The sequence below is a fragment of the Lichenostomus cassidix genome, chromosome 12 (genome assembly GCF_008360975.1).
Source record: "Lichenostomus cassidix isolate B80296 chromosome 12, HeHo_3.0, whole genome shotgun sequence".
NCBI classification, from domain to species: Eukaryota; Metazoa; Chordata; class Aves; order Passeriformes; family Meliphagidae; genus Lichenostomus; species Lichenostomus cassidix.
The window spans coordinates 12,071,119-12,089,058 of NC_139493.1; the positions used below are offsets into that span (position 1 = coordinate 12,071,119).

Genomic DNA, 17,940 nt, shown 5'->3' on the forward strand with positions numbered 1-17,940 from the left:
GCTGTATTTTCTTTTTGTTCTCTATGTCCTTATGAAAAAAACACACAAGTTGCAGAAACACTAAAAATTTCTAACTGAAAAATATGAAACATTAACAAACCGAGTAAAGGAAAACACTGCCCTCCTTCATAGTTGTTGTGGCTTAACTCCTAACTAATGACAATGATAGTGTCAGCAAAAGCTGGGAATGAAACTCTCTAGCCACCATAATTTCAGTATTAGTAGGAGGCATCACTTTTATTTTAGGTGCCAGGTGTGAGGGGGATGTTTCTGCCTAGCCCACTAGCTAACAGATCAGTTCAAAGCTATGTAGCTTATGCATATTCATTACATTTCCCCAAACTCATACATAAATGTTAAAGATGCACACAAATTCTTTTACATATTCAAATCACTTCTTGGAGCTTATTTGCATTAGAGTAGGGGTCTTTTGAGGGTCTCTGGTGGTCATTTGGGAAACATTCCATTTCTCAAATCATCATTTTTTGGTCACAGGCCTCCAAAAAAAAGTTTCTTCTCTTTGAATGCATCCCAGTGATGTGGTCTGGCCAAAATACAGCTTCTTATCAACGTTGCTCAGGCCCAGGGTCTTTAAGGCTGCAATAACCACTTGCATACATCGATACAGGACTAAGCACTGTCCTGCTTTAGTTAAAGCTTGAAGGAATTCATAAGACTTAAACACTATTTGTTACAATTAAAGATGTTCCCAGCAATAGTAGTATTTACAATGAAAGGGACAGAGAAACAAGCGATGCACAGTGTGGTTGCTCACCAGCCATGGACTGCTGCCCATCCCCGTGCAGTGATCAATCCCCTCTGGCTCCCTTTTATACTGGGCATGACCTCCTGGCTTCTGGAATATCCCTGTGGCCAGCTCGGTTCAGCTGCCCTGGCTGTTTCCATGCCAGTTTCTTACGCAGCTCCTCCCAGCAGAGCAGGGGACAGGGAGTGTGAATTTCTGCTAATTGCTTTACAACATCTTGATTCTCTGTGTGGGTCTATATGAACTGTGACTTTTTTAATGTAAAAAAAAAAAAAAAATCCCAGTGATCTACCACTGATAACCATCGATTTCCTGTACGCTTTCCCTGCATCTCTTTTAGGGATTCTTGTCCTCGGCCATGATTCCTTTTCACTAAGACTCCAGAATCTGTTCTTATAAACAGTCTGTTACTAGTATAAACACTTGATCAGCCTGTATTACAGTTGAGTTTCTGGTTAATACTCCAATACTAGAAGGAAGACACTTCCCCTCCTTCCCGCCCAAAGAAAGAGTTCTTAGATATGCTTAGTTAATTCTCTGACTCTAGAGGGAGCTGGTGATAAAGTTTTAAAGAAAACAAACGGTATTTCTTTGGGAATATTTATACGTTGTAGTATTTGGAAACAGAAGATCATAAACAGAAGGCTGTTTTGTAATTTGCTCTTTCCTTTGTGGGGGAGGGAAGGCGTGTGAACTGGTTAAATTAACTGCATTTTCCTGTGGGCCCTGAAAATTTCTATAGGTAAGTGTTGTAAGAGACAATTTGAATGTGTATCTTTCAAGCTGAATACATTTGGTCACCTGTAAATCTCTGGGACACAAAGGACAGCTTTTCTACATTAGGTTGTCATTCCATTGCCTTAAAACTACATAAGGAAATGCCTCAGCTAAAGCTGCAGATTTGTTTCTTTTGCTGTGGAAAAAGAAAATGTGTCTTAATAGGAATAACTCATACCTAAGGTTGTTATGAACAGAAACTCACTATAAATATGTGACTAAAAAATACCTGCAAATATTTCAGAATATCTTCTTATATTAGATAGTATGAAGAACTCGTGTTTTTCTTCCCTGACTTAGAACTTATTGTTGTAAGAAGCATAAATAAAAAATTACCTAAGGTATTGGCAGGAATAGAGGTGCTCTGTTGTCACCTGCTCTGTCGGGCTTCGTACTCAGTGGTGAAGGCCAGGAGCTGACTGTATTTTCTGAGCTGTCCAGTTAGTTATGTCTTCATTTAAAAAATGGATTCTAATGTTGTTTTTTTAAAAGTGAATTAATTAGTACTATGCTTCTGAGTATGGAGAAGATTTTGTTTCAAAGACTCATTTATCGTTGCAAATTGCACAAAAAAGGAGGAGCTCCGAGTTTTTCTCTCTCAGGGTCTCCCCAGCCCCACAGTGTAGAGAAAAGTGAGGTAAATGTGACTCTCTTTTGAATATATAATATATAAAATATATAATGTGTTTCTATTCCACGGATTTATATGCGAGTGGTATGTGACTAAATAGACAAAAAAAGAAATAAGTTGCACTCCAGTTTTTAAAAACTGAGGTCTCTTTGCGCTTTCATTAGGTACATTCACATCTGAAACTTTACAATACATTATTAATTACTACAACAGAACTAGATCTGGCAGGTTGTACCTGGGCATGCTTAGGCACATTTCCCTCCCTCTCAGATCTGCTGTTTCTGTAACTCAGTGCAGGGAGTGAGTCACGCTAAGTCAGCTACAAATCAGTAAGGGATTTGTATCAAAGTGCAGACAGGGAAAACCATGATATGCTTTTCTTGTATGTATCCTGGTATATAACACCTTTTCTGTCCCATCCATCAGATTTCATAAATCAGGAGGTTTTTTTCTTCCCCCAAATAGCTTCCTTTATCTGAGCTGGCCATTGATCCAAGGAAGTCTTTTATTTTTCTCCCCTGTGCTATGTTGTCCTGGGGTCACTCCTTAACAAACCAGAAAAGTGTGGGAAAATATCCACCAATCTCCATACAAATAACGAAGAAAGCAGTATTAAATTAGTTTACCATCAAACGCTGAAATTTATTTGATAATCTGCTCATTTAATATTCCTAGAATAACAAAATGGTAATAAATCCCTCCAACGCTTGCCTTCCACTCTGCTAGAATATGATCTTTTCATTCTGCTGGAATAGGAAAGCAGTGAGGCAGTCGAGCTTTGGGAATAACTTGCGGTGCAGATCCGAGCTTTGCCCGCAGAGGGCGCTCTTCGCCGCCGGGACCTGCCACCCTTGGGGGTATTTCCCTATTAAGAATGTCGTGGTTTAAATGCCCTTAAGTTGTAGCCAAACTTCTCCCACTAGTGGTGATTGTATTTTGTTTTGAAGGACTTAATATTACAATACTTGGTTTCATGGTAGTTTTTTAGTGTCTGTATCGAGGTATTGAAAAGGTAAATTTTTCAGCACCCAAACCATTTCTTCATTTCCTCTCTGAGGGTTATATGTGTCTGGTTTTACTCACAGTGTGTGTGTGTGTGCTATAGCAGTAAGGCTGGACTTTGACCAGCAGTCCTTCAGGTCTGTAGGTGTGCTTTACAGAGCTTTCTCTTGTCAGCTTCAGCAGGTTTCTTTTGCAGCTCCTAAATAGCCTGTTTGGAAGACCACTGTGGACTGTCCCCTGACTGTACACTTAATTTGGAAAAACTGCATATGGTAACTTTGTAGTCAAAAACAGAGTAGTGATTACTTACATTCCTCTGCTAATGTGCAACTTGATGTAACTGAAGCAGTTGTCCCTTCCTCCTTGAGGAACACAGGCCATGAATGTTCAGCTCTTTGTTTTTCTCATTAACAGTACAGGTAGGATGTGATTATGTTTTTCTCTTACCATGCTCCTGCCTCAGGCCTTTCACCAACTTACTTCTACCTACAGAAACACATGATTGTCACAAAGAGCAGGTATGAAAATTGGCCAAAGACTCCAGAACTGGCAAAACTTGATTTGGATTCTGAATCTCTGGTGTCCAAATTTAAAGGAAATGGTCTTGTGTTAAACTCCATCAAAGTTCCTGAGTATTATTTCCTTGCCCATTTCAAATCAAACTGTTTCAATTGGTGATCAGAATAATATTTGGTAGTCCCCAAAACTGTCTAATCCATCATCAGATCACAGTTGATTTAGGATTTTGCATCTGCTGGGTGAACAGATGAGGATAATTTGTAGTCTGGTGAAGCAACGAGCCGTATTTCCCCTGAGGAAATGCTAACCTGTTTTCTCAGCCTAACCCAGCAGTTTAGAAATCGCTCAGGTAAACAACACTGAGGTGCTGCAGAGCAAGATTTGGGATCAGTATGGGTGCCCATTGTCTTGCCTTGTTACAAGCTTAATCAAGCGGAAATTTGAACAAAGCCCATGAATTTCTTTTGTTTACAGTGCTAAATTGTGTAGGAAAACAAGCTTATTTATTCAAGTACCTTTATTTATTTGAAATATCTAAGATTACAGGTTCTTTACACAGTACTTCGTACATGGCTTGAGATTTCTATGAAGAACAGAAAGAGTTTTTTGTGTGAGGCTGTTGTGAAAATGTAGTAACACCCACTTTTTATTATGTGTTAATGCCTATTAGGCGTTGTAATTGGTGTGCAAAGATTGACACTCCTGATATCAGAGCATGCTTACAATAAATGTCTGCTGTGGTAATTTAATGCCTTAATAGCCTTTTAGCTATCAGTTACATCTCAAATGCACTATAGGGCAATTTTTTTTGTTAGCTGAGGCTTTTGCTTACAGTAGAACTCCATTCCAATTGCACTGCAACTCTGTTTATGTTACACTAAAGCAGATGTAACCATTTTGATCAGGTTTCCATTTAAAGTGAATTAAAAAACACTGTGATGCCTCATGCATTTTTTCACAGTGCAATTGAGTTTAGTGATCATCTTAAAGCTCTTTGTTTACACGGTTTCGTTGACAATATCAGACACGTGTTAATGTTTGTAGATAAGGTTGAACATTTAATATTTCTTACTTGCTAGTAATTTTAAATATTTCTCTCTTGAGAAGAGCCCCCTGATTCTATGAGCTAAGAGAAAAAATAATTTCATTTTTCCCCAAGTAGGGTAGTTGATTCCTTATGACAATTTCAAGAACAGGCTTTTTTCTCCCATTCCATAGATTTACTTGAAGAAAAAAAGTTGTGAGGCATTTTGAGTTTAAAGGTCCAGCCAAATAACGCCCTCAACTTTTATATTTCTCAGTAGGACATCAAGGGAGCATGGCAGCTCAGAGTTCTGAAACTATTTTCTTTCTTTTCAAGGTACCTAAACAAGTCAGACTTGCAGAAAGGTGCATGTGTGTGGTTTGAATTTCCTGGTTTCCTCAGGAAATGACATATGACTGTGCTGTTGATCTTGCCAGCAACTTTTGAACTCATTGCACAGTTTCGTTTTTTAGAAGATAAAATATCGGAGCAAACAAACTCTGTTTTTAACATAGTTGTGTGTGGGGTGAGGTGAGATATCCTGGTTAGTACCAGCATGGGGAGGGAGGCTTTCAAAGAGCGTTCCCGTTGACATCCTTTGTAAAGAGCAGCAGCACAAGCGCTGCCCTGAGCTGCCACAGCCCTGGCATGGCAGGGGACACGGAGCTGGCCAGTGTGGGACACAGATGGGGGCTGCAGGCACTGCAAGGACCTTGCTCAGCTGCCCCAGCAGAGTCTGTTTGGGTGGTGTGTGCAGCAGCGAGGGGATGTTGTGCTGTCACCGTGTGTGCTCAGTGCTAAACCTCTGACCTTTAGCTCTGGTTCAGACCATGAGGTCACACCTCACCCCCTGCCATGGATGGGAGTGCTGCTTCACCTCATTCTGGTGCCACCTTGGTCTCTCGGAAGTGCGAAAGGAGCTTTTATCTTTAATCTTTACCCTGAACAAAGAGCCTATACTGGAACCTCAGACTTGTAAACTTGTTCTTCATTACTGTACCGCCTCTCCCAAGTGATTGACTCATCAAATGGCTCCGTATCTATTCTTTCTCGGTTTGAAGTTGTCAGGGCTGGGAGATGTGCCTGTAGGGCTCTTAGATAACATTGTCAGTGAATCTCGCAGCAGCCTGGAATCCTTGATGTGTGACCCCACTTCAGCTGGGGGTGGGGAGACTATCAGATGAAGTCAACTCTTTTCACATCAGTTCATAGAAACATAGAACAGTGGTTTTGATACATTTGGAAATAAAAAATGCTTTCCTGAAAGCACAGATAGTGTTTTATTAATCAAGGGATATAGTATAAGTGATTGGAAAAAATCCAACAGCTTGGCTCCAGAAACATACTTTACATATTTAAAAGGAGTAGGATCACACAGTGATGGCTGCCAACAGAAGTTGAACAGTAGAACAGTAGTTCTTGTATCCATGACCATAAAGGAAATGGTAAATACTTTTGCATCATCATTGATCAAATCAACCTCTCTTTGATTTCTTCCCTTGCGGTTTGACTCTCTTACTTCAGCTGCTGTAGTGACTGGGAATATTGTCCTTGTGTTCCGGTGCTTTCTGTATAGAGACTGAAAAAGCCTGTTTTCTTGTCTTTGTGATTAGGGAGCTTTTCAGATTTCATAATGAAATATTGCAGTGTGTGTCTCTAATGTACCACTTTGAAACCCAAATATATTAGCTAACAGTAAGAGTAAGAACAAAGATAAACGTGCTCTTATTTAAAGGCATGGCATTAAAAAAAGTTTCAGAGAAAACATAATAGTGGAGAGTGTCTAGAATAAAAACAACCTGATGAAAATAAAGAACAAAACTGCGTGCAGATATGCAAGTGCTAATTTCCTGCATTGGTGGCTCATCACTGGTCTACTTTACAGCAAAATCCCATTTCCTGCCTCACTTCATGCGTTAGTGCCTGGTTTTGCAGGGATTGTAATCAAGAAGGAAAGAAAAAGCATTGGAGTGTATGTATCCATAGAAATAAATTTTATTTTTTATGTATACATATATATGCATTTTGGAAAAAAATACCTCCAGGTATCTCCTACTGATAAATGCACCTTTTAAGGAATGTTCTTTGACCTGGGACAAAACACTTTTGTCAAAAAAACTTTTAGAGCCATCACTGGTATAATGTTATTTTTAATCATAGGATTCTGTACTTGTCAAAAATTATTTTTATGAAGTTTCATGTATGCTCTTGTAAAATGGTCTTGGGCTGAAATTAATGTAGCTAGTGTATTTATATTGAAGAGACTAGAAAACCTAACTGGTTGCTGGCAAAAGGACAGATAAGTGAACATTTTCTGTCTTGAGTGGGTATTTTGAATGGAGCTGTAATAGCACCACAGTTTCAACAGGTTTGACTCCATTGCATTCAGGGTTTCTATAGTAATTACTATGGCAACAGTGATGCAGAAAATGTTCCCACGGGAACCCAGCTGTGAATAATAACTAACTGAAAACATTTTGCTTTTGCATCTCAGGTTAAATGTGCCTTCAGTGAGAGTACTGGGGGTTTGCTTACTTAATAGGAAGTCATTCTCTTGCATAAAAATCCACATATGTTGACAGGGGTGTCTGGTTTCAGAGCAGAAACACCTTTTCAATGTATTGCTGAAGTACCAACAGTATCATCCCAAAGACCCATGAAAAGTGTTAGAAACATTAGGTGTAAAATTTGGCACCAGCTTCAAATGCTATATGTTGTAAAGAAACTTCCTAAGCCAAATTTGTAGTACAAAATCTTCTGCTCAGGAACTATAAGCTAGTTTTATCTTCAAGAATTACGTAAATAATTTATATAATGACCAATACTGTTAATAAAAACTGTCTTGGTAGCCTTCTGACCTCACTATGTAACGAAGGTCAGGATCACACAAGTCACATGGTGGAGGTCAGTATTTGTTGATTTCAGTGTCTATTTATAAATTGCCTTCAAAAACTCTTGGTTTTTTTCAGAAATGAATTTGTCAGTGTTAAATGAAATATCCTGAAACTGTTTGTTGTTATATCTAACTCTCCTTGTACTTATAAACTGGCCTTTGTGCATACAGTTGCCTTGTTCATATTTATTTCACTTTCGTTCAGAACAAAGGGGAAACCAGTCTGGTGTTTATGATATGAATAAACTTCTAAACTTGAAAGCATTTCAGGGCTTGATTTGGTAGCTTCACTGTCATGGAGTAACATAAAATGCTTGTGTTGCTCTGGGGATTTGTGGCCACAAGGAAAAGTTCTAATGAGTTCTATTAAAAAAAAGAGAAACTAAACTAATAAATATTTAAAAGGCTCTGGTAATTGTTTTTTTGAGATCTAAAAAATATGTTAAAGCTGAATAAGAAAATCATGAAGGGCACTTCATTTAATATGAGGAGAAAATAGTTTTCTAAGCCCCGGGGGCTGATAGTTGCTCTTAGAGTTATTTATGCAACTTAACAGAATTACTGTGCAGATGGAAATGAGATGAAATGGAGGTGAAATCACTATTTGTTTTATTTGGGTCCCTGTGGTGTACAATCTTCTAGTAATGCAGGTGAAAATCTTACAAGCAAAATTGTCTTTGTAAATCTAAAAGCTACGTAGTTTGATCTTGATGACTTGTATCTGCATATTACATACTGGTATCACATACACTGCAGATGCTTCAGCTGTGAGTATCTTAAATATTTCAGTGAGTATAGTCACGTTTATTGTACTTATTAGTCTTAGTAATGCAGTAGCTTGGAAGTGTTCTCCCAGGTTTCATTGCGTTCTTGTGTTTTAAACAGCACCCAAAGGAAAAAGATAAAGTATCACGACTTGGGATTAAAAAAAAAAATTTAAAAAAAAAAATATATATAAAAGTAATATCTCTAGAAATAGTGAAAGATTGAAAAAGTTGAAGCTTTATCCCTCAGGCTTGATAAAATATTGCAACTCATTCGCATGAAAGGTTTTGTTATTGATAAAGTGACGAGGACAAGAGAAAATGACAGGACAAGAGGAAATGGCCTCAAGCTGCAACAAGGGAGGTTCAGATTAGACATCAGGAAGAATTCACTGAAAGGGTGGCACTGAGTCTTGTGGTTTAGTTGACATGGTGGTGATCAGTCAAAGGTTGGACTTGATGATCCTGGAGGTATTTTGCAGCCTTAATGATTCATTATTCTACGAATTTCTGACTTTCCCCCACTTCTTAATACTCTGTTCTTTATTTAACTGACAGTGCTCCAAGTGTGGGAGAATTTCTGTTGCCCATGTTGTAGTTATGCCATCATAAAATACTTGTTTGTGTTCTGAGCAGGGCCCCAAGATGCTGCAGGATTTAACATTTGGTAAGATTTTAATGTCCAAATTGTTGAAATGTATGTGACAATGTAGCTAAATGGAATTTGCCATGACAGCCTCCAATCCGTTCGGCATTGTGGGGGGTAGAACTAGTGGAGACAGAAAATTGTGGTGTAATTTGACTTTCTCTAGAGGTAGTTACTGCATGCTGAAGACAAGTCATGGGCATGACTGTATCCACTTGGAAAAGTTTAGTTTATTAGCTGTGGTGGTGACAGGCCTGTTACAATCTCGAGATAAAACGTTCTGGTCTGGCTGCATAGGGATCGCAGGAGTGGTTCTTGTCACTCAGTGTAAAACCCTTCAAGCAAGAACAGTCTTGCTCAGTGAAACATTATGCTGAAAGTTAGTCCTCTATAACTGATCACATTTAATAAAAGCAGATTTCTTCCCTGGACTGACTGGCTTAGTGCCAAATACTTGAGATCAAGGTGTGAAAGTATCACACAACTCTCTTGTAAAGGTATACAGGAGTGGCTTACTTTTCAACACAGGGAAGTCTCTAAATTGACCATAATGATCCTATACGACATTTTAGTTACAAACCTACTTTTTTTCCTTTTCAGTTGAAATACAAGCTGTAATGCAGAAAAATATTAAGTTGCAAATGAAGGATAAGGAACCAGCAGTATAAAAGCTTTAAAATCGTGTATAGGATTGACTTGCCTCCAGATGTTACTTGTTTTGAATACTGTTGCCTTTCTTATTCAGTCCTTCTTATCTCTCCGAATGCCTGTTAGTGAATCACAGCTCCACAGGATCTCAAGTTTACCTTCAGAAAGAGCCAGATGAGATAAATCCAAACAAAAAGGGCTTTCAGAACACACCCATTTCCTTTATCAAGAACATGATGTGATGGCACTTGAATAGATTTCGAGGGTGTTAGTAGGTTCTCTATGGTCAAGCTGAAAATGCTCTTCGGGTGGATTTTGAACAGCTAAGAAATCCCTTGTTTGATTTCTCCGTGTGAACACCTTTTTCCCCCCCTGTCTAACCAGCAATTATCCTGTCTTGCTAAACTAAGTGGATTTTCCAGCCTTAGGTTCTAGTTTGAAAACAAAATTAAAATAGACTTGTCTTTCCTTGAGCATGAGTGTAGTGATGCTTTTGCCCCGAGGCTTGGCTTTTTCTGACTCTGTGATGATGAGGGCATTTAAGCCTTACCATCACATCTTATTTTTCCCATGGACCAGAGACTTCTCTTTGGCTATTGGGTGAAAATGAGCAATCATTTCTTTTGAATGAGCAGTTGTTCTCCCTGAGTGTCTCTGAGATACGCAAGTGGGGTGAGGTAATGACTAAGAATTAACAAGTGTTATTGCAGTTTTTTCTTCTGAATAGAATTGAAATTCTACAGAAATATTTTTGGCTGCATAGTTAAAGTAAGGCTGTGAATTATCTCTCTTGTCTCAGCCTTTTACAATATTCATGCAACGGTGATATTTTGTTATAGAAACATAATACAGGACTCTGTTCACATCCTCCCCAGCATTAATGCAGCTGTGTCTTTGTCAAACAGCAGACAAGTCTGGGTCCTCCTGTTGGCCAGCAGTCAGGGATTTCTCTTTCAGATGTGATCAGAGTTCATGTGTGTCAAGGGGGATGCTTTTATAGCGATGTATATTGATGGCATTTATTGCATTAACTTGCAATATTTAGAAATGAAGAAATAATTTATGATTAAAGCTTTAAATCAAGATTGTTATTCTTCAGAAGGTGAAATGTTACATCATTTGGAGTATCTGATTTTTAGATTGAAATGTCAAGTTGAAGTTGTCCAGATTTTTTTTTTCATCTTTCATAAAGATGTTTTTAATCTTTGCAGGAAAGTAATCAAATACAGAAATGAAAAAAATGCATTTTGTACCTTCTTTGGGCTTTGTTAGTGATGGGATATTTTATGGTAGGGTGCAACGATTCATAGTATAAACAAACATGATCTGAAGAAAGCATGGGAAAAGAGTAGGTGTGTGACAGCTCAGTGCTACATGTACCTGCTTTGCCTCTCTACAGCCACATTCACAGGGGCTGTTTTTCTTTCTTGATGTATTTATGCCAGTTCATGACAGTAGGACAATGAAAGATCATGTTCACATTCAGGAAGTCAGCACAGCAGCTGAAAGTCAGTCGTCTGTTTTTTTCTTGGTATTTTTGTTTCTCTCAAGATACGAAGTGTTCAGTCTTGCTCAGCTAGTGGCCTCCCCACCCCCAGCTACCCATTTGTGATGAGCTCCTGTCTGCAGGATGAGGCTCTGGCAAATCAAACGTGCACCCAGTCTTTGAGTTACTTTGCCTTTAGCAAGCAAAAGCCGTCAAGTAAACTCTCCGTATGAACTTAATTATTTTCTGAGCCAAATTCTGTTGTGTTAGATTTACTTTACACTTCAGGAAACTAGATGGAATTTTCCACAATCTCTCTTTAGTACCAAAATGCACAGGCCTACTGTAAAAGAGAAATGGTGCTTGAGATTACAAGTGGATGAGTCAATGCTTTTTTATCAAGCAGGTCAAAGCATGAGCTTTTGTCCTGCTTTTAAAATCAGTACCAAAGGTACATTATTATTATTATTACTATTATTAATATTTTGCTAAAATATCTAAGAAAATCAGTATTCAAAACTGTTGTTCCAAGCTAAAATGCTCCTGCACATCTCAGGCTTCGCCAGGTAAACCACTTTGAGATTTTTTTGTGTGTGGAAATTAGTATCACAACTATTCCATTGTGTTAAAATAAATGTGCTTTTGTGGCCTGTATCTTAGTGTACATTTTTGATAGGTTTCGTAGATGACATCACAAAGAACAGATCTGAGCAGTAAGTACTATTTATTATTTAACAGTATCTTTGTAAAATATTCACAGCTGCAGTAACAACCTTTATTTTTGCAGATTGAAAGAATTTTTACTTAGCACAGTTTGTCTCCCAGTGGTTTAAGCTTTCCTTTTATTATCTGAGTATTCATGTAGATTTGCAAAATGAGCTTTTATCTTTGAACGGATGTAGCAGTTGAATATTTTAAACAAAACATGCACAGTTTGGATATTCATATCTAAAAAATACCCTTGTAGTCAGTGATTCTGTATGCAGATAGACTGGAGGATCAGATGAAGATGTAAAAGTTGCGTGAGCTTAATATAAACTGCCATAAATTGTTCACTTAACCCATCATCATGCTTCAAGGCAGATAACACTCTTTCGTTAGTAAGTGTAAAGAAACTTTGAAACATTCAGTCTGTGTCTTAGTTTTTAGATTCCTTTATACAGTTTTACCTACTAATTGTCGTTATATAACTAACCTACAGCACAGTAAATGTTGCACAAAAAAGCTCCACTGATTTGTTCTGGGAGGCATGTTAATTTGGTGTGTAAAAATATTTTTATAATACATCCATAGTATGTGTGTGAAGGAACCTAAACAGAAAACCCTGCACGTCTTAAAACAAAAGCATTTTATTCCTTAGGCTACAAAATAGTGGTGGAAGCACCTTGATCAAAGAAAGTGCCAGAGCATGGACGGTAGGTATTGCCAGTGTCAGAAGCTCCTGCAGTACTAAAAGTTTTATTCAGTAAAAATTCTGATTTAGTCTTATTGAGCCACAGGATCACTAGGAACTAGCAGGTAAGCAAGTCAGTCATTTCCTGGTAAATGTTTAGAAGGATCTAAGATATATTTGAGTTACTAAGACATGAAGATGCCATTTCCTGCCTTATGTTGCCAGGGCTGGCGCTCAAAGATGATACGGAGGATACACAGTTAAAACTTCTGCTACTGAGAAGGAGGAGTTTGACACTCAGAGGGATGGGGCTCAACGCTGAGTTTCTCCGGGGCTGCCTCTCCACGGCACTTTTCTCACAGTGGAGGGACTTGGTTTCAGGCTTTTATTCCCAAGATAAACTTTCCATAGTGATCCTCAAGCCAAGCTCAGATGGAGGGTTCGGTGACGTCTCCCTCCCACAGACTGAAGAGTTCCATTAAATCCTTACTGATACGCCCCAATCGAGCCCAGAGACACTTCAGAGACCAAGTCAGAGAAGTGGGTATTTGCTTTATTCGATGCACCGGGTGTGTGGGAATTGTTTCCACCAAACACACACACCTCAGTACCTGCAAAGACACAGTGTTATAGGTAAAATCATGAATATTAATTACATTCCCCGGGATAGGAGTGGTTACACAAATCATTTCTTGGAACTCATTAATATCATTAGCATGTGCACCACGCATTCTCTGTATGTCCTGGTGGTCTTTGGAGACCCCCAAAGACCCCTCCAAGGTGAAGGTCCTTCATGGGATGATTCAGCGGTTTCTGTGCTGGTTTCAAATGCATGCTTGTACATCTTAAGCCATCAGGCCAGAGCTGTTACCTACAATTTGAATTTGAATTAAGAGTTCAGCCTTCAGCCCTGAACAGCCGTCGTGCTGGTGGAAGGAGGCAAAAGCTCAAATAGATTTGGGTTTTCTATTTGACCCCTCCTTTCTCATTACCCTTTAGTCTTTCCTTAACACTGCTGTGCTGAGGAGAAAATGCTTTGGTGCCTTTTAGCTAAATGAAAAGAGATCAATGTGTAAGAAAGGTCAAGTGTAAGAAAGGTCAAGTGCTATAAATTACAGCTTTGAGACTCCTGCTGCAAGTAATTTAAGGGAGGAACTCCTCCTCTCTTTACTCCTGTGCTTCCTTCTCTCGCTGTGACACAGTCTGTGATAACCTATCTGGTGCATTTCAAGAGTGTTCATCACAGTGCATTCAGTTATGGGAACCATCCCTGCCTCATCCTTGACATTTGAAAGAGCCTTACTGTAGTACCTGAGTAATTTATTTTAGATTTATGTGCCTCCAAAAGTCAGGCCTGCTCATCACTTTTAATACTTATTAATAGCCCCTCTTTTTTTCTTCAAGCTAATGTTTTATTTTGTTCTATCTGCTACCTACTTATGTCAGTGACAACTTTTATTGTTGGTCTTGTAAATAATTTTCTTTCAAAACCAAGTGCATCTAATATGCTATTGGACCAGGATCCCTTCTACCAAAGTGTAATATCTGTTGGTAAAGTAGGCTTGACACATTCACTGTGTTCCAGACTTCAAATAACCCTGACAGAGTAGAAAATAGGGAAGTAATAATCAGGCCTGATGTATGAAAGTGGCAGCTTTTGAAGAAATTATTTAAGGTAGCACATAGGGTGCTAAATGAGTCTAATGCTTCAGTCTGGTTTTAAAAGAGTGCTGCAAACATTGTGTGGAAAAAAAAATTGTGAAGAATTTTGTTGTACCCTGACTGTATCAAATCAGGTCAGCAAGTTATGGAGAAATATACAGTGACTTCCATATGTTTCCCTTCCTTTTGATTAGCTCCTTTTGGTAAAACTGTGTTGTGCCATTAGGCTGCTGCATTTAAGGCCCTTTAATAACACCACAGTAGTATTAAAGAGTTAGCAGACCACTGTGAATGATGGGGAGATTCAATCTCACCAAAATGAAGTAAGGGTCTTGACTGATAATAGGGAAGAGGATACCTATTGTGAAAATTGGCAAAATGTAGATTTGATATGTTTGCTCTTTATAAAGACTGGCTGGTTTTGTGTAATCTGTGTTGCTGTCAGTGAATGGGAAAGTTACAGATAGATGGTAACAACTGCTTAGTCATTCTTCTGCTGGAAGGACTTGAGTTCAGATGGATGATATGACAAATTTATTGCTCAGAGTTCTCAGTTCTCACTACAGAATGATTGTGGGGAGAGAATTTTTAATTAGGTCTTCATTTCCCTTGAAATATTGTCTAAATTGTCATAAAACTTGCTTTATTGAAGTTGAAATGTCTTTTGTGACCCATATCTTCATTTTAATTAGTATAGACCTGGTGCAATTCTTAACAAAATGGGAAAATAAATGCATGAACAGCATTAAAATATAGGATAAAAATGATGAAATGTAAGTTCAAACATATATTTTTTGAAAAATGACTGAGGAGCACAATGTAATAGAAAGCTCACAGTAATTTTTCAAAAATCTGACTGGTTCTGTGAGATCATCTGTGAATAAAAAAGTGCAAAACACCATTTAGGACAATTGATACTCTGTGTACTTTGCTCTTGTTAATCACATTTTTCTCTTTTTATAATGCACTTACCATTCCAGTGAGGCTTTTAGGTTAGAAATTCAGTTTAATAATATTTTAACTTGGAAATCTATAGTAGGAGGATTTATTAGTGGTACAGTCTTTAACACCAAAGTGTGTCATGTGTGCTGCCTTGTGCTCTTTAATGACTTTAAAGTGCACTTCAATATTAATATTCTTTCTGGTTGGCAGGCTGGTACAGTGAAAAACTAAGAAGATTTACATCTCAACATGTAACAATGTTACAAAAATAACTTAATTGTAATGATTATAATTTTTTGCATTATGCTGGCATCTAAAAATGTTTACTGTGATCACAGCTCTATGATCTGTTGTAATGAATATGAAAATGAAAACGTCTGTACACCAAATATTTTACACCAAAAAAGAGAAGACAGAAAAAAAAGACAGTGGAAACTGTTGCTATCCTCAGTCTAAGAAAAGAAATTGGGGTACAATGTGCTGGAGTCCTTCAGGGATTATGAGCAGCAGGAAGAACTTGTGTGTTAATTCAGTGCTTTAACTTCAATATCTGTCATGTTGTTGGATGGTGAGGTTTGACAGGCAGCCATTTAAGTTGCTGTTTTTTAACCAGGTTTTTGTGTTCCTGTTATTATTCGTGGTCACTCCTGTAATGTCTCTAATTGCATGGTTGGAGCGGCAGTGTGCTCAGCACTTGGGTGCTGCTGCCAAACCGTGTGTTGGTCTGGTCAGCTTCAGCAGGTCACTCGAGCTTTGATGTGACTTCATGTGTAAAATCTCAGCAATGTTTGCCTACCTTGGTGAACTAATTGAAGATCTTACTGGTGAAAAGCACTCATTAGGAATGAAGTGGCCCATGTTATGGTTACTTTTCAGAAATAATTGTGTAGTGTTAATTATAGGGTAGGAGAGAGATTTTTTGGAAGGAGTTCTAAAGTTTTTTGGAAGGACTTCTAAAAACAGAACTCAGCTTCTAGTTTTTAGCGTCACACAAGAGGCTGGCTAACTTGCTTTCTAAAGCTTTCTGTAGCTTCACTGTCAGGATTAAAGGCTCTGAAGTGTCCCCCTCCAGTCCAGCTGCACCATCTTTGCATCACGTGGCGTAATTGCAGCTTCACAGACTGTTTGGGTCAGGGTTGTCTCTGCCAAAAATCAGTGGAAGGGATAAGTTGCAGTCAGACATAAAGTCAGAGCATCTCTGAAGTCTTGAAAGGCTGCCATGTCTCTTCATGCTCGGTCTGAATTAAAACATGTAACTACACTGAAGACAGAAACCTGTCAGAGGTACAGCCAAGGAAGTCTAAGGTGTCTTAGTACTTGAAACATGTGGTTTTCTTTTCTCCCTCTATTGTCATTCTGTTATTGAGATAGAATATATGTTAGCGAAAAATGTAAACACTTCTTTGTCTCATCTTGCAGGCCGAAACAGCAGCAACAGAATAATTTTTCCTTGTTTCCTTCCACCAAAGGATGGAATTTCAGAGGGGTAAGTTTTGTATTGTTTTGTTCACACTATAACATTGCCTCCTGCTTCATTCTGTTGCAGTGTAACGCTGTAGTTAAACCATGATCTGTGAGGGCTAAAATCAATGCAAAATAGTTAAACTGGACCTTTTAGTTTTGTACCCTCCTAGAAGGCTTTCTAAAAATGCCTTTTTTTTTTTTTTTTTTAAATGTGATTGGCTGTATTATAATGAGGAATGCAGGACATAATCACACTGTGCATTAACCTATTTTGAAAATAAATAGTGAAAGCTGAGCTGGTACTCTTTAATATAGATACTTGTAGAGTTATTGAAAGTTTTGCAGAAGTACAGTAATGGAGGAAGAAGGTGGGTATGAAAACAATTGGAAGAGTATTTTAGGTATGAGCTATAGCTGAAAAAACAAGCAATGAACCCAAGTTCAGAGCAGCAGCTCACTGAAGTAAAGGCTTAGGGCTGGTAACAGTGGCAGCATGAGGTCTGTGATCTTGCATGGTGCAGGTGGAGTGAACTGTACACAAAGAACAGAAAACTGGGGAGTAAAATACTTCAGAATCAAGAACCTGAAAGGAGATAGGAATAGTAACATTAGAGAAAACAGGCAGCAAGTTAATGGATCTTCAAACTGCTTCCTTCATGTGTAGAAATGAAGATCTGTGGCAGGTGGCTGCCACCTTATTTTTAACAAAACTTATGAGATACTAACACAGATGTCAAGTTCTACAGCTGTAAAATTTCATACAGTTCATAGTAGGCAGTTGCAGTTAATTGTTTGAAATAAATGGCTGCATCAAGGGAAGAAACTGTGCAAGCTGTTCACTTGATGTGTGAAAGTGAGCACTCTCTGTTGATGTTTGCATTGTATGAACATTAACTTTATTTTGATGGATGGAAAAACTGTTATGAAAAGCCCAATGAACAGACTTGAAGTCACACAGGTTTTCATAGAGATGGTGAAAGATAATGGGTTGGCTTTGATGTATTTTCTCAAACAGGACTAAAACCTTACTGGCTATAAGAACTAGGTTAATGTTGACAGTGGAGCTGAGCCACACTTGAGTGTAACAAACACAGCTCTGGAGCTGACTTATTCATGGCTATGTTTTTTTTTTTTTAATTGTTTTTCTATTATTACAGACTACAATACAGGATCATTTCAACAGTCATAAAAAATAATAAAGAATAAAGTGATTAAGCACAGAATTACAACACTGTGTTCATCTCCCTATCCTCACTTTGCAGTGAGTTCACTCAGTTTAAATTCTCTGTATCATGCTGATAAAGGGACATGTTAAAGCAGCCT

At 38.2% G+C, this 17,940-nt stretch overlaps 1 protein-coding gene across 2 annotated transcripts in view; it reads left to right on the forward strand.

Annotated features, from left to right (window-relative positions):
• The window catches only part of ARHGEF3 (Rho guanine nucleotide exchange factor 3), a 99,522-nt gene that overhangs the window by 18,047 nt on the left and 63,535 nt on the right, over window positions 1–17,940 (forward strand). For both annotated transcript variants that reach the window (XM_085072698.1, XM_085072699.1), the window contains exon 3: window positions 16,573–16,639. In XM_085072698.1, the coding sequence (XP_084928824.1) occupies window positions 16,573–16,639 (67 nt within the window). The remainder of the gene's footprint in view (window positions 1–16,572; window positions 16,640–17,940) is intronic.